This window comes from Catharus ustulatus, chromosome 24 (assembly GCF_009819885.2).
Source record: "Catharus ustulatus isolate bCatUst1 chromosome 24, bCatUst1.pri.v2, whole genome shotgun sequence".
NCBI classification, from domain to species: Eukaryota; Metazoa; Chordata; class Aves; order Passeriformes; family Turdidae; genus Catharus; species Catharus ustulatus.
In genome coordinates, this window is record NC_046244.1 from 1908304 (window position 1) to 1931293 (window position 22990).

The 22990-nt window shown below is 53.9% G+C and overlaps 1 protein-coding gene across 4 annotated transcripts in view; it reads right to left on the minus strand.

The window, feature by feature from the left end:
- The window catches only part of EPHB2 (EPH receptor B2), a 128210-nt gene that overhangs the window by 42105 nt on the left and 63115 nt on the right, over positions 1-22990 (minus strand). For all 4 annotated transcript variants that reach the window (XM_033079582.2, XM_033079580.2, XM_033079583.2 and 1 more), the window contains exons 4-5: positions 3241-3396; positions 2606-2941 (exon numbers count right to left, since the gene is read on the minus strand). In XM_033079582.2, coding sequence (XP_032935473.1) covers positions 2606-2941; positions 3241-3396 — 492 coding nt within the window. The remainder of the gene's footprint in view (positions 1-2605; positions 2942-3240; positions 3397-22990) is intronic.

A 22990-nucleotide genomic window follows, 5' to 3' on the forward strand; every position in this document is an offset into this window, starting at 1 on the left:
AAGGCAGAGGGAGGCTCATCCTCCTCTGCTCCCTCTCCTCTCCCCCAGCACCCTCCATTCTCCTGTCCCAGCTCTGCCTTTGTGTCTGCAGCTTCTGTTACCAACTGCTAATGATCTACATCAAGGCTGCCAGGCGGTGCCGAGTGTAAGCAGAAGAATTCAGAGCCTCTAATTACAGAGGAATTAGCAAGCAGACAGTTAGTGTTTAGTGCTAATGAATAGATACATTAAGAGAGACATCACACAGGCTAAGAAGTGTGAGCCCTGATAATAAAGGAGTGTCAAACCAGGAAAACACAAGGAGGAGGATCCAGGGGACTGAAAAGGATTCGCCTTCAACTCGGCTTGCTGGTTTTGCTCAGGTGGGAGCAGCCACGGGTGATACATGAAGGTTCAAGCACAGCAGAGAAATGCAAGTACAAAATATGAGTATCAAATTATTAATCCATCGTGCAGGACCGCGGTGGGAGGGTGCAGAGCCCCTTTCCAGCTCCAGGTGGCATTACAGCCACCCCATGTCCATCAGGTGAAGGAAGCTGGTCACCCATCCTCTCCTCCCTGGGGGCAGCCCTGCCCCTGCTTGGAGCCAAAGCACGGCTCAGCCTGTGTCAGACCTGCCCTCAGGGCTTCAAAATCACCCTGGCCCCACTCCCAAGCTAACTCCAGATCAGAGGGAACCATAATGGCTCACCCAGACATTTTTGCCTCTGTCCTCATGCCCACCTGCCCTACTGCTGTTTTACTCCACCCACCATCCCTGGCAGCCAGAACACACCGTGGCCTCCAGACAATTCACCCAGGGCTGTCAAATTCAGCCCTGAGGTCAGGTCGTGTCCAGGGCAGCTTCAGAGGGACCAGAATCTCTCCTGCTCCCAAGCAGGGCAGTGCCTCACTGGCATCCTTCCACCTCAATCCCATGAAGCCAAGTCCCAGCCCCGGCCCGTGCCCAGCTCCAGATGGCTTCCAGGTGGGCTGGGAAGGCAGCCCCTGGCCAGCAGCTCGTGGGGCTCCCTGCCACCAGCACAGCTGCCAGGGCACTGCTGGGGACCCTCCTGGCAGCAGCATTAGAGCCACTCTGACCATCCCTCCCCCAGCACAGCCACCCTGCACAGAGCTGGACGTGCTGAATGAAACCCTCCCTGCTCTGTGCTTCAGCTGCTTCACCAAGTGACTCTGCAGTGGCACAGCAACTGGAGGAACTGGAGCAGATTCCCAGAGCCTTATCCCACATATTCATCACCCAGCCCCTGCTCTGTGCAGCTCTCCTTTGCCTTCTCAGTCTGTCCTGGCTCTCTCTACAGTCCAAGCAGGGATTGCAGCTCCCATCAAAATGCTGGAGCCTCCTCCCCTTCCCTCCCCAGGAAGCAGGAGTGTGTCTGCAGCACTCTGGTGGTGCCTGCAACGCTGCTCCGAGGCAACAGCCAGCGCTGGAGAGTGATGCTGTGACACCAGGGGACAGTGCCACCAGCTGCTCTGTCCTGCTGCCATGATGGGGAGGCAGCTCTGCCTTGGGGCATGCTCCAGATCTTCACTGAAATAAGGAACATTTTCACACCCAGGGCTTGAAATTCACTCAGGAATCACCAGGCACTTTCATCACCACAAGCAACACCTCACCCTGTATTTTGTCCCCTTCCAGCCCACAGGGGCTGAGCCAGCAGTGCTCAGAGATGATGCCCACTTGGAATAAGCAACACCTCACTCCACCTCTTATCTCCTTCCAGGTGACATGGGTTGAGCCAGAGATGTTGCCCACCCGGAACAAGCAACACCTCACCCTATTTTTGTCCCCTTCCAGCTCACAGGGGCTGAGCCAGCAGTGCCCAGAAATGATGCCCACCCCACCCACTGCAGCCTGACATGGGGAGCTCTGCTGGGAGCATGCTCCAGCTCTTCACTGAAATAAGGAACATTTTCACAACCAGGGCTTGAAATTCACTCAGGAATTGTCGGCCACTTCCACCACCACAAGCAATGCCTCACCCTACCTCTTGTCCCCTTCCAGCTGACATGGGTTGAGCCCAGAGATGATGTGCACCTGGAACAAGCAACACCTCATCCTATTTTGTCCCCTTCCAGCCCACAGGGGCTGAGCCAGCACTGCCAGAGATGATGCCCACTTGGAATAAGCAACACCTCACTCCACCTCTTGTCCCCTTCCAGCTCACAGGGGCTGAGCCAGCACTGCCAGAGATATTGCCCACTTGGAATAAGCAACACCTCTCTCCACCTCTTGTCCCCTTATTCAGCTCTTCACTGAAATAAGGAAAATTTTCACACCCAGAGCTTGAAATTCACTCAGGAATCATGGGCCACTTCCATTACCACAAGCAACACCTCACCCTGTATTTTGTCCCCTTCCAGCTCATGGGGGCTGAGCCAGTAAAGCCAGAGATGGAACATGCAACATCTCACCCTATTTTTGTCCCCTTTCAGCTCAGAGGGGTTGAGCCAGCACTGCCAGAGATGTTGCCCACCTGGAACAAGCAACACCTCACCTTATATTTTCACCCCTTCCAGAGATGCTGCCCACCCCACCCAGCCCACCCCACCCAGCACAGGGAGCTCTGCTGGGAGCTCTGCTGGGAGCTCTGCTGGGCCTTACCGGCCTGGTTGGTGGTGATGTTCACCGAGGCAAACTGTGGCGAGAAGGGGCTCTGGTCGGTGACGCCGTTGACAGCCTGGATCTCGAAGGTGTACTGGGTGTGTGCCAGCAGGTCGCTGATGTAGATGCGGGGCTCGGTGAGGCCCAGCTGGCGCGGGGTGAACTGCACGTTGTCCCCGCAGCGCGTGCAGGCCCCGCGGCCCGCCCCGCAGCTCTTGCAGATGATGTTGTACACCAGGTCCTCGCGGCCCCCCAGGTCCCGGGGAGGGCTCCACTCCAGCATCAGGGATGTCTCGTTCACGCTGGAGATCACGGCCTGCGGGGCAGACGGGATGGCTGGAAGGGAACAGACAGGAAGGTGTGAGATGGCTGCACGCCCTCCTCCTCCCCATCCCCACCAGGACTCTGCACGAGCTGAGTGCCTGTCATGGTGTCAGGGATGTGTGCAGTGAGCTGGACAATAAAACCAGTCCTCTTAGCCCAGGCTAAATCGTGTGACAGCCCTGACAAAATTTAGCAGTTAGTTTGTGTAGTGTCCCCCAAAACCCCACTGGGACAGACACCTTTGTCAAGCATCCCTCAGTGCTCCTTTCCCCATCCTGTGGTGCCCTCCCAGTTTGCCCAGCCCCACATACTGGTGCAGGGCATGTCCACGGGGTCAGCGTCTGCCCGGTAATATCCATTCCTGCACACGCAGTTCGTGGCCCCTTCCGAGGTTGTGCGGCTGTTGATGGGGCAGTGCACACAGCCTTCATCCCCCTGGCTGGCCTTGAATGTCCCCGAGGGGCAGCCTGCAAAGGAAGGAGAGCAGAGGTCAGCACTGAGAAGGGGGCTGGGGGATGCCTGGAGCCCAGCACTGCTGCCAAAAAATCCCTGGAGCTCTGCAGAGTCCAAAGAAAATCCTGACAATGGAGGTGAACACAGCAGCTGCTGGGAGGCCCTGAGGAGGCTGCAGAGATGGGTCCCCATGTGGACACCTCTGTCCCTGCTCACCAGCCATGAGTGCACAACAGGGATTGCAGGAAGCTGCCAGAGCTCCAGGAGGGTTTGGACACCAGGGATGCCCAGGGTGGGATTGTTGGGGGGTCTGTGCAGGGTCAAGGGCTGGATTTGATCCCTGTGGGTCTCTTCCAAGTCAGGATATTCCACTGCATCACAACCACCCGAGCAGCAGGGCAGGAACCAGGTGTGGGTTGTTGCCCACAACACTTCCCCACTCCTTTCTAAGACACAGCTCCTTGCACTCAATACCTCATGTGGTGTTTCTCCCACTGTGTCACCCACTCATTTTTTTATTTCCTACAAATGTCCTGCACCTGTATTCCCATAAAGAGCCCTGTGCTGTAACCACATGCTGCAGGAAGAAACTGCTCTGTGCTTTGAAGCCAAGCTGCCATTCCTGATGCCATCCCACATTTCCACTGCTGATGGACACTCAATCACCATCTGCTTTGGCCAGGACCTCTGGAATTGTCCAAATCTCTGTCATGCTCCACACTGCATAACAACATTCACTATATCCTTTTTTTTTTCAGCAATGCCCACATTATTTTTTAATCACCACTGTACTGACTGTGAAAGCCCCAAGATCTGAGCTGTGAGGGACACTGGGCCAGCTCCCAGCTCATCTCTGGCAGGTCTGTGTGAACTGCTCTACTGGAAGACCCTGGCAGATGGTCTTTAAGGCACCTCCAAACCCAAACCATTCTGTAATTCCACCATCCCATGAACCTGCGGTTGTTTTCTCCCATTTGTATCACCTCAAGACTTTTGAATCCCAGCTGCCTTCTCACTCCCCTGTATCTCACAGGGTCCTTTTGCAACTCTCCACAGAGTTTTGTCTTCATGACTTTGTAGATGTGTCACCTGGGGAAATGGCAATGCTGGGCCAATGATCCTAGGGGGGCATTCCAACCTTAATGATTTTATGCCTCAATATTACAAATAAACTGTTGGTTCTGCTGAGCAGTAACAGTGAGCTGGGCTCTCCCTCCAGGGCTCTGAGCCCCTCACAGGTGAAGAAGATAATAATATGCTGCTCCATAAGCAGCAGCCACTCAACCCCACGTGTGTCCAGCCCCACAGGTGGGACATGGGGTGGGTGGTGGTGAAGGCTGGACCACACTGTGATCAGATAAAATCATATCCACAATGAACACTCATGGATAAAAGCTCTCAACACCACAAAGTCCCTTCCAAGGCCAGGGATCACCAGATCCCAAGGAAAAGCTCAGCTCAGACTGCTCCTCCTGTGTGGTTACTCCTGGTGTGACTCTCTGCTGCTGCTCATTCCTACACAGCCTGAAGGGCCTGGGGGGAGGCAGGTGGTTCCTGTGCTAAAACAAGTTAAACAAACTTCTTCAGTCACCTGCCAAGGCTCCCAGGAATGAGGCAGATCAGAAAACAGCCTGGGAAAAACATTCACTGGGGTTGCTGTGGGCAAAAGCCATTGCTGAGAAGTAGCTATTTGTTATTTGGGTAAAAAGTTAAAAAAGAAGGTTGGGTGGGTTTTTTCCAGTTTTCATCTCCTTTCCTCCAGAATTATCCTGAGTTTCCAATGAGGAAAGCTCTACAGAAAAATTCCATCAGCCTTCCTGCTTGCACTCTTATGGTCAAAGGAGCTGCTGAAAACCAGGATTCTCCTCATGTTCATGGATCTCTGCATTGATCCCTCGAGTCCATTCCTGACCCACTCCCATCTCAGAGGGAGTCCAGCTGTTGGCAGAGGTGATGGCTGGGCAGTTCTGCATTCCCCACGAGCGATGGGGACATGATAACAGCCTTCCTGCACTAATACCAGTATTTCACACACACAAAAGACCAACACATCAAATTGCTCTCATCTGACAGCCCAGGTGAAATGCAGGGTCATTCCAGCAAGGGTGCTTTCAGACAGGGGCCTCTCTCACCTTCCTGAGGTTTATTTTAAAAGCAGCTACTTTCCTATAATGCTTCTCTGCATCAAGACAGTGAGAGATCCAAAAAGTGCCCAGGCTGTGGAGTGACTACTCCAAGGGATAAAAACATTCCCCACATTGGCCCTGGAACAGGTCAAAGGCTGGAGAGGAATAAAAATTGAGCCTCAGTGGTTGTTCTTCAAAAATACCAAGTTGGCACTCTGAAACTCTTTCCATGAGCCACCAAAACACAGCCAGGAGTTTCCTCCCCAGTAGGTCCTGCATGGCATAAAATAATCCTGGAAAAATCAGAACTTCTCCAAAGTTAAATGTTCTGAAATCATGTGGAAAGACAGGAAAATCACTGGAATTTGATGCAAAGTCCTTTTTTAAATTGATTTGTTTTTCTCAAGTAATGACAACCTCCAGCAGTAAAATAAAAGAACATTGTGTTCAAAACTGTTCTGCTCCCTCCAGATCTTCCTCTGGGTAAGAAAACAGATTTTCTTTAGGAATCCACCCAATTTCTTGTTTCCAGAGCAAACAGCAAATCCAAAGTGGAATCTTCACACAGGGGCTAAAACCCCTCCTGCCTGACCAATGGGAATGCTCTCCCCATGTGCTGGAACCAACATCACAGAATCAGGGAATATCCTGAGCTGGGAGGGACCCCCAGGGATCATCAGTCCCACTCCTGGCTCTGCACAGACACCTAAAAAATCCCCCCTGTGCCTGAGAGCGTTTTCCAAACACTCCTGGAGCTCTGGCAGCCTCGGGGCAGTGCCCATTCCCTGGGGAGCCTGGGCAGTGCCAGCACCTCTGGGGAAAGAACCTTTCCTGATCTCCAACCTGACACAGACATGAGGACTCCCCAGTTTTCTGCCCTGGGAGGTGACAGCAGCTTTGGGACATTGCTGCTTTTGCTTAGGCTTGCAGCAAGGACATCCCTAGAAATTCCTGCTTGGAAAGAGGGAATTGAAACAGTGAAAGCACAGAAATTTCTACTTTATCCAAGCATCTTTCATCCCTGGAGGGTGATTTGGGTGCCAGTGGCTCTGCCCCCATCTCTGCAGCAGTTTCCAGCACCAAGGGGATGCTCACAGGGGCTCACAGGAACAGATGGACCTTTAATTGCACAGATGCAGGCATGGCTGGGGCATGGCTCTGCAGGCAGCCTGCAGCTCTGGCTGGGGCTCTCTCCAACAGGGCTGGCAATGCTGAGCAGCACCAGGCTCCCTGCATCCCCTTCACTCCCTCCCAGGGCATGGCAGGGGATGTGCTTTGGGAGTCAGAATGAACTGAGCTGGAGGGGACCCACAAGGATCTGGAGGGAGCTCCTGAAGGGAAGGGAATCCAGGAGAAGGATCCATGGAGAATCCTGCCCTCCCTGCAGGATGTGGGAGGCAAGGCCACCTCTGCTGCTGGCACCAAGCTTCCCCTCAGCAGGGAAAGGCATCCCAGGGCTCAGGGAAAGCTTTTGGTGCAGGAGGGGCTGCTCAGGGTTCCTGTGTCTCACTGCCTCTCTCTAACCAACATTTAATTCATTCAGTGCAAGCTGGGCAGGCTCCAGCCAGCTCCCCTGCATCCCACACTGCCCTGGCCCCCAGAGTCCATCCCAGCCCCTCCTGCAAACAGCTCTGAGCAAACAGCTCCCTCCTGCAATAAAAGCTCCTAAATGGCACCTTCAGCCCATGCTGAGGGCTCTGAGGAGGGAAGGATTCTCCTCACCCCCTCTGCCTGGCCCTGTTTCTCCTGGCAGCAAGGACCCCTGAACTGCAGCAAAGCATTTTTAAAGGCTGATGGAAAGCAGGCAGCCCTGGCTGTCAGGATCTGCCAGGAGCATTAAATCCCCAGCCTTATCTCCCCTCTGGCTCCTTTCTCCCTGCGGGGCCGGGGCTGGGGGCTGGGGGCTGGCTCTGCAGCTTCCCTGCTGCTGCAGGACCAGGGCTGCTCCCCTTGGCCACATCCTGCCTCTGTGGCTTTGGGGGTCCCTCTCCATGCTTTTGGGATCCCTTCTCTATGCTCTTTGGGTCCCAGCCCCCCAACCCTCCCTGCTCCCACTGGCACCCCCATCACCCCACAAATCCTGTGGGTGCTCTGGCCCCACACCACAGAGCTGCTCCCTCTCCAAACCCACATAAAATGAGTCCCACAGATATGATCTCACAGAGAAAAAATAACAATTCCCAGGAGGAGCATGGTTAGGACATTGAGGGATCCCTTTCCCTAGCCAGGCACTGGGGATGCTGCCATGGCTGGGCTAGGGTTGTCCAGCTCTGGGGTGAGATACAGGAAAGCAGGAGAGTCCAGTGGAGCATCACCACGATGGTCATCCCAGGGTGTAGGAGAGGTGGGAAGAGCTGGATGGGGTAACTGGGGCTACTGGGGTAAGGGGGGATCTAACTGCACCTGCTGAAGGCTCCAACACCTCTCAGGGTGCTGCAACACAGGACAGAGACCACAAGCTCAGACAGGACATTATGGAAAACTCCTTCTCCAAACGATGGAGCTGACCTGGGAGAGGGGTGGCAGAGTCCCACCCTGGGGTAGATGGAGCAGGACTCCACGGCTGCCTTGAGCTCATGCTGGTGGCAGCCCCAGTGCAGACAGACATTGGACAAGAGAGCCCAGAGCCCCCTGAGCAGCACTTCTGGCTCTCTGCTGTTGGTGCTGTGGGGGGTATTTAATGGAATTATGGAATGGCAGGATGGTTTGGGTTCAAAGGGACCTTGAAGCTCATCTCAGGTTCAATTACCTTCCACTGTTCCAGGCTGCTTCCAGCCCCATCCAACCTGGCCTTGGACACTCCCAGGGCAGCCACAGCTTCTCTGAGCACCCTGTGCCAGGGCCACCCTCAATTCCTCCCAATTTCCCATCTAAATTTACTCTCTTCCATTTTAAAGCCATTTATGATAGTCTGTGCAGAACTATTATATCTAACCAACTCTGAATTTCCCCCTTTTCCCTTTCATCAACCACACCCTGCTTGGAAGAGGAGGTGGGTGCTGACATTGTCACTTTTCCCATATTCTGCTCCATTCTGTCCCTCCACCTTGACCCTTGTTTTCAATTCTGCATCCAAACAAGTCTCACTCGTACATTTGTCCCTCCTCTGCTTGTTGCTGTCCCTGATGGGGTTTGTCCTCTGAGTGAAAGGGTGGCCTTTGGACAGCCCAAAGCAGCAATGCTGCCTTTGGATCCACTTCCAGCTCTCCCCTGGTGTCCCCAGCCTGGAGAGTCCTGCAGGGAAGGACTCAGAGAGAAGGCAGGAGGTGACACCCAAGCCCTTGGGATGCTGGAGCTGGCTGCTAAGCTTGGACAGAGCAAGGAGCTGGGACCTGGAAATGCCAGTTCTCTGCACTCTCCCTTCCTGGGGCTGCACAGGTCCTCTGGTTTCCTTAGGGATAAATTTAATTAACAGCCTGAGCTGTTACCTCATCCTCAGATAAGCAATTAATGCCATTGCCAGGTGCTGTCACTGCCAACAGCTCTGACAGCATTTGGAGAGAAGGGGAGGGAAATACAGGAGGGAAAAGAGGGTTAAATGAGATTAACTGGAGGAGAACCTCCATGATGTGGATTACAGAATTGTCAATAAAGGGAATGGTCCCAATGCAAATGTTCCTGTTTAACCTCATCGTTCTCCATGGGACAGGGATGGAAGCAGACAGCACAGGCTGCAGAAGCATCTCTCAGCTTACACACATGTCCCCACTGACTGGGCCAACACCCTGCACCCCCCAGCAGCTCCAGGAGATCACCTGGGTCCCACCACTGCTGCTCTGCTCACAGCTGGAGGTGCCAGCACTCCAAACCCCACAATCCCTGCAATGGTGCTCCCCAGCAGCCACCTCAGCTACCCCCAGCTCCAGCCCAGGTTCCTGCCCAAGTGCCCTGACAAGGACTCCCATGTGTCCTGCTTGTCCACTCAGGGCAGTTTAGGAGCTCTCATCTCGTTCTCAGCATCATCTCCTGTGTCCCTTGGTCCCCAGGTTAAGGGGCAGTCCTGGAACAGAGCAGGGCTGTGACAGGACCTCAGTACTGGGGTGTCACACAAGTTTGGAGAGGACAGGGCAGGGCAGAGTGATGCCCTGCTCTGGGAACTCCCCAAAACAGATTCCACAGACCACACTGGAAGGTTTGGCAAGGAGCAAATATACCCTGACCTCTGGCCAAAGCTCCACAGAGCCAGGCCAAGCCCAAGGATCAAGGATCCAGCCTTTGGACACCATGGGACAAAGTGCTCATCACACACCAAATCCAGGCAGGAACAGCTCCCTGCTGCCCTGAGAGTATCCCCAGCCTTGGGCAGGACCAGCCTGAGCCCAGCCCTGCTCTCTCCAGTGCTGTGCTCCAGCAGCAGAGCTGAGCTCTCTGCTCTGAGAGCCTTACAGGGGCCTTCCCAGCAAATTCCCCCTCGCAGCTTCCCAGGGTTCACAAGGTCACCTCCCTCCCTTCCAGCACTGCTCCCAAGTTCAGGCATCTGGTGAGCCCAGCACACCTGTGGGCAACACACCTGTGAGTCCCCCCTGTCCTGCTGGGGGGCAGGGACATCCATCAGTGCTGATGGGATTTGCTGTCACAGAGAAACGCCTGGAATTCCTCACCTGCTTCAGCCTCCCCAGCCTGTCACGGGCTCTTAAAGAGAAATGGAAAGTTTTCTGTCCCTGTCTGAGCATGGGGGACTGGGATGTTGCCAGCATCCTCAGGGTACAGATGGAGAAAGCCATAATCCAGCATTTATCCTGCCAGGGCCATCCACACACAAAGGGAGAGCACTGCCCTGGCCCTGTCTGGGGTCAGTCTCCTCTCCCAGGTAACAAGCAGAAGAACAAGAGGAAACAGCTTCAAATGATTTAGATAGGATATTAAGGAAAATTTTGTCCTGGAAAGGATGGCCAGGCACTGGCACAGGCTACCCAGTGCAGTGGTGGAGTCACCATCCTTGCAAGAGCTCGAACATGTGAATGTGGCAGCTGGGGACATGGGCTGGTGGTGGCCCTGGCAGTGCTGGGTTTATGGCTGGATTCAAATTTCCATGATTCTCTGGTTCTACCCCAAGGAGAGATGGATCTGTGTGTCCTCCATGCTGCTGTAGAGCAGGGGAGGCTGCAGCCCCAAGGCTCAGCTCAGTGCACACTTCAGAGCCTCCATGAAAGCAGGGGGTGACTGCAGAGCTCAGGAGCACAGTGCTGCTGGCAGCAGGTCCCTTCAGACTCCTGGCTCCTGCAGCTGCTCCAAGGCCAGGCTCAGCAGCTCAGGAATGGAGCAGGACATTCCCCAGCCCAGGGATGCCAGGTGATGCTGGCCAGGAGCAATCCCAGTGCCAGGCAGGGGGGAGCAGGACACTGCACAGTGCCACCTCCAAAGCTTGTCTGGCACTCACAGAGGGAACCAGGAGCTGGGCAATGGCCTGGGGTGATTGCACGGAGCAGGGGAGTGCTGGGGCACTGCCTGCATCTCTGGGGCCCCAGCACAGGAAGGAGCTGCTGGACTGAGTCCAGAGAAAGCCACAGAGATGTTCTGAGGGCTGAGCCCCTCCAGAGCCAGGCTGGAGAGCTGGGGGGGTTCAGCTGGAGAGGAGAAGGCTCCAGGGAGAGCTCAGAGCCCCTGGCAGGGCCTGAAGGAATCCAGGAGAGCTGGAGAGGGACTGGGGACAAGGGATGGAGATGGAGAGACAGGATAAGGAGGAATGGCTTCAAATGGACAGAGGGCAGGGACAGATGGGATATTGGGCAGGAATTGTTCCCTGGGAGGGTGGGCAGCCCTGGCACAGGGTGCCCAGAGCAGCTGTGGCTGCCCCTGGTTCCCTGGAAGTGTCCAAGGCCAGGCTGGACAGGGTTTGGAGCAATCTGGGATAGTGAAAGGGGTGGAATGGGATGGGATTTAAGGTCCCTTCCAACCCAAACCATTCCGGGAGTCTATGATTTTATATTCTTATTTTAAACACTCTGCTCAGGCCAGCAGCACATCCCTTGTCTCAGATGTAAACACTGAAGCACTGCAGACTCACACAAGGACCATTCTGAGCCAGCTTTCTCCACCAGCTCTGTTTTGTTACTTTGTTTGGTCTTGTTTAATTGTTCCCCAAAGCTTCAGCCTGGGAGAGCTGTGTCTGGGCAGGGAGGGGATGTTAACCATCACAGAACCCTTCCCAAGGACTGAACACAGGGAAAGGAGCAAACCCAGCAGGCAAGTGGTGACATCAAAGTTGCACTGATGGAAAACCCCTAATCCTATAAACCCTTCCTGCTTTAATTGGTGTTAAAACAAAGATAATCTTATCTCAGCCCTATAAAAGAAGGGATAGGATGTTCTTTCTAAAAGCCTCTCTAAAAGCCCTCGTAAACTTGACAAACATTCCATGTTTCCAGCCTGAGGAGAACAACTTTAATCCTAAAGGAAACAGGAAAGCAAAAAAAGGAGCTTTTCCTTGACAAGAGCCCTTCAAGTGTCCCCAGCTGTCCTGTGCTGGTGCCAGTCTGAGGTCACCCCTGGCAGTGTCCCTGCTGGGGATGGCACAGACCCCCAGCACAGAGCAGGCAGTTCCAGGTGTGAGATCAAACCCAGGACAGAGCTGTCCCTCCCCATGCCCTGAGAGCAGTGTTTGTACCTGCCCTGTCTCCTCTCCTGTCTCAAATGCAGGAGGAGCAGTTCAGAGCCTGACAGGGGTCTGTGCAGGAACCCCCACCTGCCCCAGTGTGCAGCCAATGGTTCCATCCCCAAACTGCTCTGCCCTGGCTTCCCCCAGCCCCAGAGCCCTCCCAGCCCACACAGACCCCCTCCAGGTGGGTGCAAGCCCTGGGAATGGAAGTGGCCATGTTTAATCATCACATTTTAACGCTGCTTAGCACCCAGTTGGGACAAGTTCAAAGTGCCAGTTGGTTCGGTGCCAGCAGCCACTTTCCAGATGACAACAGTGCTCTGTGTGTGTGTCAGCCCTCGGGGCTGAGCAGAGCTGGCAGAAGGGTGATTCAAATGGGCCATTGTGGTGGGTTGAGTCACTGGGGGAGCTGCACAGAACCTCTCCTTCCTGGCCTGTGGGGAGGCAGCATGGCCTGGGAAGGGCACAGCATGTCCACCTGTGCTTCCCAAAATGCCCTGAATGCCTGGGAAAGGAAAAACCCAAGGAGAACCAACCTTCCTCCAAAAAACCTCCCAAGTGCACTGGCAATGAAGAGCAGTTCCAGTCTGGGCTCCCCAGTACAAGAAGAGGCTCCAGGGAAGGAGCTGGAGCACAAGGAGAGGATGAGGATGGATGTGAGCCTGGAAAGGAGAAGGCAAAGGAGAGCCCTTGCTGCTGCCTGCAGGGTGTGAGGAAGGTGGAGCCAGAGCTCAGAGGGAGGGCAAGACTTCAGCTGGCACATGGAAAATTCCAGATTGACACAAGAATGGTTTTCACCACGAGGGAGTCAAGTACTGGAAGGAGGGACCAGAAGCACAGGAATCCCATCCTCAGAGACACTCCCTGGGAACTGAGCTGCTTTTCTGCCACTCCAGCTGCCTATAACCAACTGAGCCTCCACTTCTCAAGGTCCAGGAATCGTCTGCAGGAGCAGACTGGGAAAAATATTCCCTTTTCCCTTTGCTAAAGGGAATTTTTTTTCCATTTAAGCGAGGTCCCCTCCCCACAGCAGAGCCCCTCGGTGCTGTCACCAGCAGGGCTCAGGGACTGCAGTGCCAGCCTGTGACTCCAGCTCTGCTCCACTGCTCCATCTGTCCCTGCCACCTCGGATTCCCTCATGTCCCAGCTCACTTCTGCTGCTCAGGCTGTATCAGGACTCACCCAGCAACCTGAGCTGCAGCAGGGAGCTGAAGCTGGAACACTGTTTGTTCTTGTGAAGTGAATGGCAAGGATAACCCAAAATCACTGTGTCTGCAGGCACCTGATCTGCCAAAAAAGCCAGGGCAGCACTGAAACAGGCTGGGATCATTCAGGCTGGAAAAGCCTTCTGAGGTCCTCGAGGCCAAATACCAACCCAGCACTGCCAGGGCCACAGCAAGTGCAGAGTCCAGGGATTCACTGAACAATTCCAGGCATTGCTGATCATGTCTGATCACCCCTTCTGTGAAGAAGCATTCCCTAATATCCAATGTAAACCTCCCCTGGCCCAGCCTGAGGCCATTTCCCCTTGTCCTGTCCCTTATTCCCTGGGAGCAGAGCCTGATCTCCACCTGGCTGCACCTTCCTGTTGGGGAGTTGTGGAGAGTGAGAAATTCCCCCCTGAGCCTCCTTTTCTCCAGGCTGAGCCCTGCCAGCTCCCTCAGTCACTCCTCATGAGACTTGTGCTCCAAGCCCCTGACCAAGGAAATGCAAGGAAGACAAATCACTGTAATCAGCACATGAATTTTTGACAGAAAACAGGAAGCACGATGTGAGGCTGTACAGTGAAGTCTGAAAAAAACATTGTCACCTGCAACTCCTCCCAAAGAGCCCCTTGAACCATCTGCACATGAGAACCACATCCAGATCACCCTGTGCCAGGGATGTGCCTGGAAGGAAAGCTAAAGTAGGGATTTGAGCCATTATTTCCTAGGAAATCTTTTCTAAAGCCTCCCTGTGTTACATGAGTGTAATGACTGCCACAATTCATGGCTGAACAAACACCCAGAGCAATTCCCACTGTCTCCATTCCCTGTGCACTCCATGTGTCATTGGGCTCCAGTGCTTGTGCAGCATTGAGGGCTGGGAGGGATCAACATCAGAGGGAGCAGGCTGAGCCCTGCGTCCCCAGGCCCCCATTCCACTGATAACTTGCTCTAAAAGGATGCTCTGATGAAGGAAAAACAGCAGCAAATAATTATCTCTCTAAATCCATCAGGAGCAGTGCTCAATGGACGGATCTGAGAGCCAAGCATGCCAGAAAACAGATGGGAAGAGGCAATTTTCAACAGCTCATAATTCCCATTATTTGGGTGGGTTTTGCCTGCATCCATCAAAATGCACCTTCCACATCTGAAAGCTTTCTTCCACCAGATTTCAAACTTCCAAACTCCCAGATTTTCCTACTCCCACTGGAAGGCAGTGCAAGGAGCTTGAGACAGAAAAGATGTGAGGTCATTCCAAGAGAAGCTGGGAGATGCTGGCAGGTGTGAAGGTGGAACACAGCCCTGCCTCTGTGCACTTAGAATTCAGTAATTTCATGATTATAAACCGCAAGTCCGGGTGTCAGCAACTGTCTGGGGTTACAATACAGGGTGTGATAAAAGGCATCTGTTCTATCACCATCTGTTGAGGGTGGGGGCAGTGATCCTGATCTCCATGGGAGATATTCTGCTAATGGGCCATCCATTGAAACCAGGCAGGGCATTGTTCTTTATCTTTTCACAACCCATCCTTCCTCCAGCCAGTCATTTTCTGCTCATGGCCATTGAGTCCCACTGTGGCACTGATAAAATTACTGCATCCCATTGGGAGTTGCTCCAGCCAGGGGGAAGAGCCCAACATTTCTTACCAAGATAAAAACAGAGGTTTTGGGACACTAAGGGAGCCCCTTTCTCCACTGGACTCCAGAGGAAAACCGGATTGCTCCACATCACCACTGGAGCTCCAGAGGGAAACTGCACCTTGTACAGGAGCACTGCTCCAACTGAGCCACATCTGTCACTGCAGGAGGATGCAGCCACCATGGAATGGGACTGCTGCCAACACCCTGCCTGACGGGTGTCAGGTTGTACTCTGACTGTGTCAGGGTTTGGGGTTTGTTTCTTTGTAGTGCTGTATTTCTATTTTAATTTCCCTAGTAAAGAACTGTTATTCCTAATTCCCATATCTTTGCCTGAGAGCCCCTTGATTTCAAAATTATAATAATTTGGAGGGAGGAGGTTTACATTCTCCATTTCAAAGAGAAGCTCCTGCCTTTCTCAGCAGACACCTGTCCTCCAAACTAAAACAGCAACTTTTTGTTCTTTGTCCATATATAAGCCACACCTGATTATAAGCCGCACTTTGGGTTTGGACCAAAATTTTAGTCAAAATGGTGCAGCTTATAATGGTGAAATTACTGTAACTCTCTGTAAATCAGGGTTTTCCTGCTTCCCAAATTTCCAGGGGTCACTGCCAGCCCTGGCATGAGCATGGAACAGGTTCCCAGAGATGCCAACCAGGCCATCAAGGACAGAGAGTACAAATGAACTACTGTGAATAAAAACCAAAATAGCCTCGAATGAAGTTGCTGCTGCCCCCAGGAAAAAGGTAATTCAAATTTTTACGATAAAAATTAATTCTGGACCAAAAATGACAGTGAAGGAGTAAAAACGCAGCTTAAAAAGTCATGAACTGGCAGCAGTGGCTTTAAATTAGTCAGCAGGAAATACAGCAGTTGGTAAAAGCAGGGGAAAGAACAGGGCCCTTAAGATTAACAGCAGTAAGATGGAAATCAAGAACACAAGAAAAATGAAGCCGCAGTCAAGAGATGGGCCTGCCCCCAAAACATGGGGAAATCATCCACTGTGCCACAGAAGGAAAGGGATATTTAATCACAGAGTGTGTGCATGGAGAGGAATTATTGCATAACCAACTAAAATCTTCCATTCCTCCTGAAGCAGGAGCAGTATCAGCTATGGGCTCCCAGAGCAGGATTAGATAACTGGGACCCAAGAGCTTTAAGGCTCAGCCAAGGAACCTCTGGGATGCAGCTGCTGGGGTTTATGAAATCCATCCCAGGGAAGCAGGCACATGGATCTCACACAAAGGATTCCAGGAGGTGCTCAGCTCTCCTGGCCAAGGTGATGGCACCAGGGGTGAAAAGTGGAACAAGTGACTTGGAGTAAAGTCCCTGACACATTTCCTTGGGGCTGTTTGGCTCTGCAGGGTGGGCTCAGACACCCAGAGCATCCTGCCAGCCCTGCTCTGCACAGGGTGGTGCTGGGCATGGTGTGTCAGAGAGAAAGCAGGATGGGAAACAGTGAGGGGGCTGCAGAGAACAGGCTGAGTGTGGGGGCCAAGCATGGGCTGCAGCAGTGGATCTCAGGTGGAGAGGACCCTCCCCTCTGCTCTGCTGAGACCCCCACTGAATGCTGCCTCTGCCCTGCAGTCCTCAGTAAGTGCAAAGGCTGAGCCCCTCTGCTCCAGAGCCAGCCTGGGAGAGCTGGGGTGCTCACCTGGAGAAGGGAAGGATCCAGGGAAACCTCAGAGCCCCCTGCAGGGCCTGAAGGAGCTCCAGGAGAGCTGGAGAGGGACTGGGGACAAGAGATGGAGTGACAAGGGGGAATGGCTTCCACTGCCACAGGGCAGGGACAGATGGGATATTGGGAAGGAATTGTTCCCTGTGAGGGTGGGCAGGCCCTGGCACAGGGTGCCCAGAGCAGCTGTGGCTGCCCCTGGATCCCTGGCAGTGTCCAAGGCCAGGCTGGATGGGGCTTGGAGCACTGCAGGACAGTGAAAGGTGTCCCTGCCCATGGGATGATGCTTTAAGGTCCTTTCCTATCCAAAGGAAGACACAGAGTGCCCAACACCTTGGCTCAGCCTGGATGTGATGTGAGAACTTGCACAGGCAGCGTGGCACAACCAACCTCCCTCTGTGAAAACAGAGAGATTTGGGCTCCCTAATTCTCATACTGCCCAAGCATCAAGCTCACTTGGCTAGGAGGGGTCCCAGCAGTTCTCCAGGGACCTTCAGTGCCTTTCCCCAAGGTCAGCCCCTCCCAAAGGCCCTGGCAGGGCTGGGGCTGACACCAGGATTTCCTCTGTCTGCAGAGGGGAAGGGGAATGCAGCCACGCCGCCTCGGTGGGAAGCAGCTGGGATATTTGGAAAAGGGGCTGTGGTTGGAGAAGGGTTTTCTTCAAAGCACGAGGCTCCTGGAGCAGCTCCAGGAGAGCTGGGAGCAGCACAGATGGCAGAGCCCTGCTAATCCAGAGGGGCAAGCCAAGCCCAGCTCCCTGGGACGCTGCCAAGCCCAGCTCTGTGTGCACAGCCCCACTTGCTCGTACAGATTAACCCAGCCCCAAGAGGAGTGTGGGGAGACACCCCTGCTCAGGAAGGGCTGAGCTCTGATTGATGAAGAATGTGGGACTGGAGCAGAGAGAGCCAGGCTGGAGCATGGGATGCATATCCCAGCCCTCTCCTGCTGTAATCCTCACCCCTGAAATTCCCCAGCCTGACACATGCTCATCCTTCATCCCAGCAGGAATGTGCTGCAGCACAGGGATGGGAACAAGGAATTGCCTGACTAGTGGGGGAGGACCCCAGTGCTCTCAGTAACTGCTTGTGAGAAGGTGTTGTGAGGTGGGGTTGGGCTCTTCTGCCAGCAGCAAGTGATGGGACAAGAGGAAATGGCAGCAAGTCATGCCAAGGAAGGTTTAGATTGGATATTGGGATATAGCTCTTCATGGAAAAGGTACTGGGCAGTGGGGGATTCACCTTCCCTGGGAGTGTTCAGAGGAGGTTCAGATATGGTGCTCAGGGACAGGATTTAGTGGAGGACTTGACAGTGCTGCATTAATATCTGGACCTGATGGTCTTAAAGGGCTCTTCCAACCTGCTCCTGCAGTGCTACAGAGCCTGGCTCTCCACAGACAGGCAACACCAGGGGCAAGGACACAGAGTGACTGCAGAGCTCTGCTGGGCAGGACAAGGACCAGGACACCCTGCTTTGCCATCCACAACTCTGCAGGACTAAACACAGGCTCCTCAGCATCTCAGGGTGCTTCAGCTCTTCCTGCCTTGTGACTTCTGCCCCACTCTGGGGTACCCCAGCCACTGCTTTTGTTCCTGTGATTTCACTGCTCCCACAGCAAACCATGGTTTGGTGTTCCACAGCTGGTTCCCTGCTGTCCTTCCACACAAGGACCTCAGCAGCCCTTGGGATCATCACTGGGATGGGATGGGATGGGATCAATGGGATGGGATGGGATGGGATGGGATGGGATGGGATGGGATGGGATGGGATCAGTGGGATGGGATGTGGAGGCTGCTCTGTTTCCATGCTGGTCCCTCACCAGGGCTGTCCTCCTGCCCTGCTGGCCCTGCTCCTGCTCTCTGGCTGGTCTAACAGCAGGGATGGATGGATGTACCTGTGAGGTACAACTCACTGAATCCCAGACTGGTTTGGGTTGGAAGGGACCTTAAATCCCATCCCATTCCATCCCTGCCATGGCAGGGACAATTTCCACTGTCCCAGGGTGCTCCCAGCTCTGTCCAGCCTGGCCTTGGGCACTGCCAGGGATCCAGGGGCAGCCACAGCTGCTCTGGGCACCCTGTGCCAGGGATGCCCACCCTCACAGGGAAGGATTTCTAATCTAAACCTCTTCTCTTTCACTTAAAGCCAGAAGTCCTCTCCTCCACTGGAACTCGTGGTAGAGAGATGCCTGAAGCCAAATGAAGGTGCCAGTGGCATGAGAGCCATGGGCCCTCCACAGCTGCCAGCCAAGCACAGAGCTGGGACAGTCCTGGTGTCTCAAGGAGACCTCACACAACACTCACATCACTGCTCCTGGGCTCCTCTGTGAGGAAAGGCTGGGAGAGCTTGGGAGGGTTTCACCCAGAGAAGTGAAGGCTCCAGAGAGACCTCAGAGCCCCTCCAGAGACCAGAGGAGCTCCAGGAGAGCTGGAGAGGGACTGGGGACAAGGGATGGAGGGACAGGACACAGGGAATGGCTCCCACTGCCAGAGGGCAGGGTTAGATGGGATATTGGAAGGAATTCTCCCCTGTGAGGGTGGGCAGCCCTGGCACAGGGTGCTCAGAACAGCTGTGGCTGCCCCTGGATCCCTGGCAGTGTCCAAGGCCAGGCTGGACAGGGACTGGAGCAATGTGGGACAGTGGAAGGTGTCCCTGCCATGGCAGGGGTGGCACTGGATGAGCTTTAAGGCTCCTTCCAACCCCAGCTACTCTGTGATTCTGTGACTGGTCCCTCCAGGCAATGAGGGATAATCCAAGCAGGCACAGCTGTTCAGGGAGCCCTGCCTGTCCCTGTGCCCCAGAGCAGGGATCACACACCACACATCAGGCTGCATGCTCAAACCAACAGCAGGAGAGGGCTGCAGCAGCTCAGGGTGTGTCCCTCAGCCTGGCCACCAGCCCTGGTCCCCCACAGCCTGTCTGGGGACACTGCTGGGCTGGGGCTGTGCCCTGGGGACTGCTCAGCCCTGGAATCACCCACACACTGAGCATGGCAGGGCCCTGTGCTGGCCACCACTGCCCCCCAGTCCATTCCAGCACAGGCAGGGCCATGCTACTGGAACCCAGATGCTCCCAGGACTGCTCTCACTGGTCTAGAGCTGAAAATTAAATTAAAACCAAGACAGGGACAGTTAATTAAAGCAGATTAGTGCGAGACTAATTAGGGACGCTGACACTGCAACCATCAAGCCCTGTGATGTTAATTAGCTGTTCATTAATGTCAGCTCCCTGTTCAGTACAGAAATATGAACTGCTGATCTCCTGGGCAGAGCACACGGGATCATTCGGTCACCTCCTCTGGGGGCACGTCCTGCCTTGTCACCAGCCTGCAGAGACACTGCCACCAACAGCAGTGCCACCCTCAGCACCAGAGACCTCAGCACAACAGCAGGGCCCTCAACACCAACAGAGACCCTCACTACCACCAGTGAGACCAACATCAACAAAGACTGTCATCAACATCAACAGAGACCCTCATCAACATCAAGAGACTGTCATCAACATCATCAGTGAGACCAACACCAACAGAGACCCTCAACACCAATAGAGACTGTCATCAACACCAACAGAGACTGTCATCAACACCAACAGAGACCCTCATCAACACTAACAGTGAGATCAACACCAACAGAGACCCTCATCAACATCACCAGAGACCCTCACCACCAATAGAGACCCTCATCATCACCACCAGTGAGATCAACATCACCAGAGACCCTCACCACCAACAGAGACCCTCACCATCACGACCAATGAGACCAACACCAACAGAGACCTCACCCAGCACAGACACAGCCACCCATGTGCTGTCCCCACCCTGTCCTCCACAGCAGCAGGCACAGCAGGACATCCCTGTGCCCCTGGCAGCACTGGCCATGCCCCTCCTGGCCACCACCCCCCTGTCACTGCCAGTGCTGCCCAGCACCCACCCACAGCACTCCCTAAAAGTGGCCCCCACTCACTTCAACATGATGGACACACCTTGTTTCTCCTCATCCAAAACCTTGCAAAAGCACTAGGAGATAGAATTGTGGAATTGTTCAGGTTGGAAAAACCCTCTAAGATCAGTGAGTCCAACTGTCAACCTGGATCTGCCATGTTCATCACAAACCCATGCCTCCAGGTGCCACATCCACATGGTTTTTGAACACTTACAGGGGTGGTGACTCCACCACTGCTCTGGGCAGCCTGTGCCAGTGCCTGAAAACCCTTTTCATGCAGGAATTGTTTCAATATCCAGCCTGAATTTCCCCCAGAATAGTTTGAGGCCGTTCCCTCTCCTCCTGTCCCTGTTCCCTGGAGCAGAGCCTGACCCCTCCTCACTGCCCCTCCTGTCAGGGGGTTGTGCAGAGCCACAAGGGCCTCCCTGAGCCTCCTCTTCTCCAGGCTGAGCCCCTTTCCAGCTCCCTCAGCTGCTCCTGGTGCTCCAGCCTCTTGCTCACTGTATTCCCTTCCCTGCACATGTTCCCATCCCACCACTGTGGCCATAGCTGGGACAAAAAGAGTGAGGCAGAAGGACACTGGAAAACCACTGATAGCCCTGGTGGGGAACACTCAGGACTCTGAGCAGAGCCTGCTTGTAGGGGATGTACATCTGCCTGCTTTGGGGAACATGCACAGCACCTGCAGGGAGAACACACAGGATGTATGGAGCACAGGAGCACTGCAGGAACCAAAACACACGAGTTTGGGGGTTCCAGGGGACACAGAGGTCACAGGGATAACACACACAGGGCACAGGGATAACACACACAGGTACAGGGATAACACACACAGGTACAGGGATAACACACACAGGCACAGGGATAACACACAGGGTGTAGGGATAACACACACAGGGTGTAGGGATAACACACACAGGTACAGGGATAACACACACAGGGCACAGGGATAACACACACAGGTACAGGGATAACACACACAGGGCACAGGGATAACACACACAGGTACAGGGATAACACACACAGGTACAGGGATAACACACACAGGTACAGGGATAACACACACAGGTACAGGGATAACACACACAGGGTGTAGGGATAACACACACAGGCACAGGGATAACACACACAGGGTACAGGGATAACACACACAGGGTGTAGGGATAACACACACAGGGTACAGGGATAACACACACAGGTACAGGGATAACACACACAGGGTGTAGGGATAACACACACAGGCACAGGGATAACACACACAGGGTGTAGGGATAACACACACAGGGTGTAGGGATAACACACACAGGGTACAGGGATAACACACACAGGCACAGGGATAACACACACAGGTACAGGGATAACACACACAGGGCACAGGGATAACACACACAGGTACAGGGATAACACACACAGGCACAGGGATAACACACACAGGGTGTAGGGATAACACACACAGGCACAGGGATAACACACACAGGTACAGGGATAACACACACAGGCACAGGGATAACACACACAGGCACAGGGATAACACACACAGGTTGTAGGGATAACACACACAGGTACAGGGATAACACACACAGGGTGTAGGGATAACACACACAGGTACAGGGATAACACACACAGGGTGTAGGGATAACACACACAGGTACAGGGATAACACACACAGGGCACAGGGATAACACACACAGGTACAGGGATAATACACACAGGTACAGGGATAACACACACAGGTACAGGGATAACACACACAGGTACAGGGATAACACACACAGGTACAGGGATAACACACACAGGCACAGGGATAACACACACAGGGTGTAGGGATAACACACACAGGTACAGGGATAACACACACAGGGTGTAGGGATAACACACACAGGTACAGGGATAACACACACAGGTACAGGGATAACACACACAGGCACAGGGATAACACACACAGGGTGTAGGGATAACACACACAGGGCACAGGGATAACACACACAGGCACAGGGATAACACACACAGGGTACAGGGATAACACACACAGGGTGTAGGGATAACACACACAGGTACAGGGATAACACACACAGGGTGTAGGGATAACACACACAGGCACAGGGATAACACACACAGGTACAGGGATAACACACACAGGGTGTAGGGATAACACACACAGGCACAGGGATAACACACACAGGGTGTAGGGATAACACACACAGGTACAGGGATAACACACACAGGTACAGGGATAACACACACAGGGTGTAGGGATAACACACACAGGTACAGGGATAACACACACAGGCACAGGGATAACACACACAGGTACAGGGATAACACACACAGGTACAGGGATAACACACACAGGCACAGGGATAACACACACAGGTACAGGGATAACACACACAGGGCACAGGGATAACACACACAGGTACAGGGAT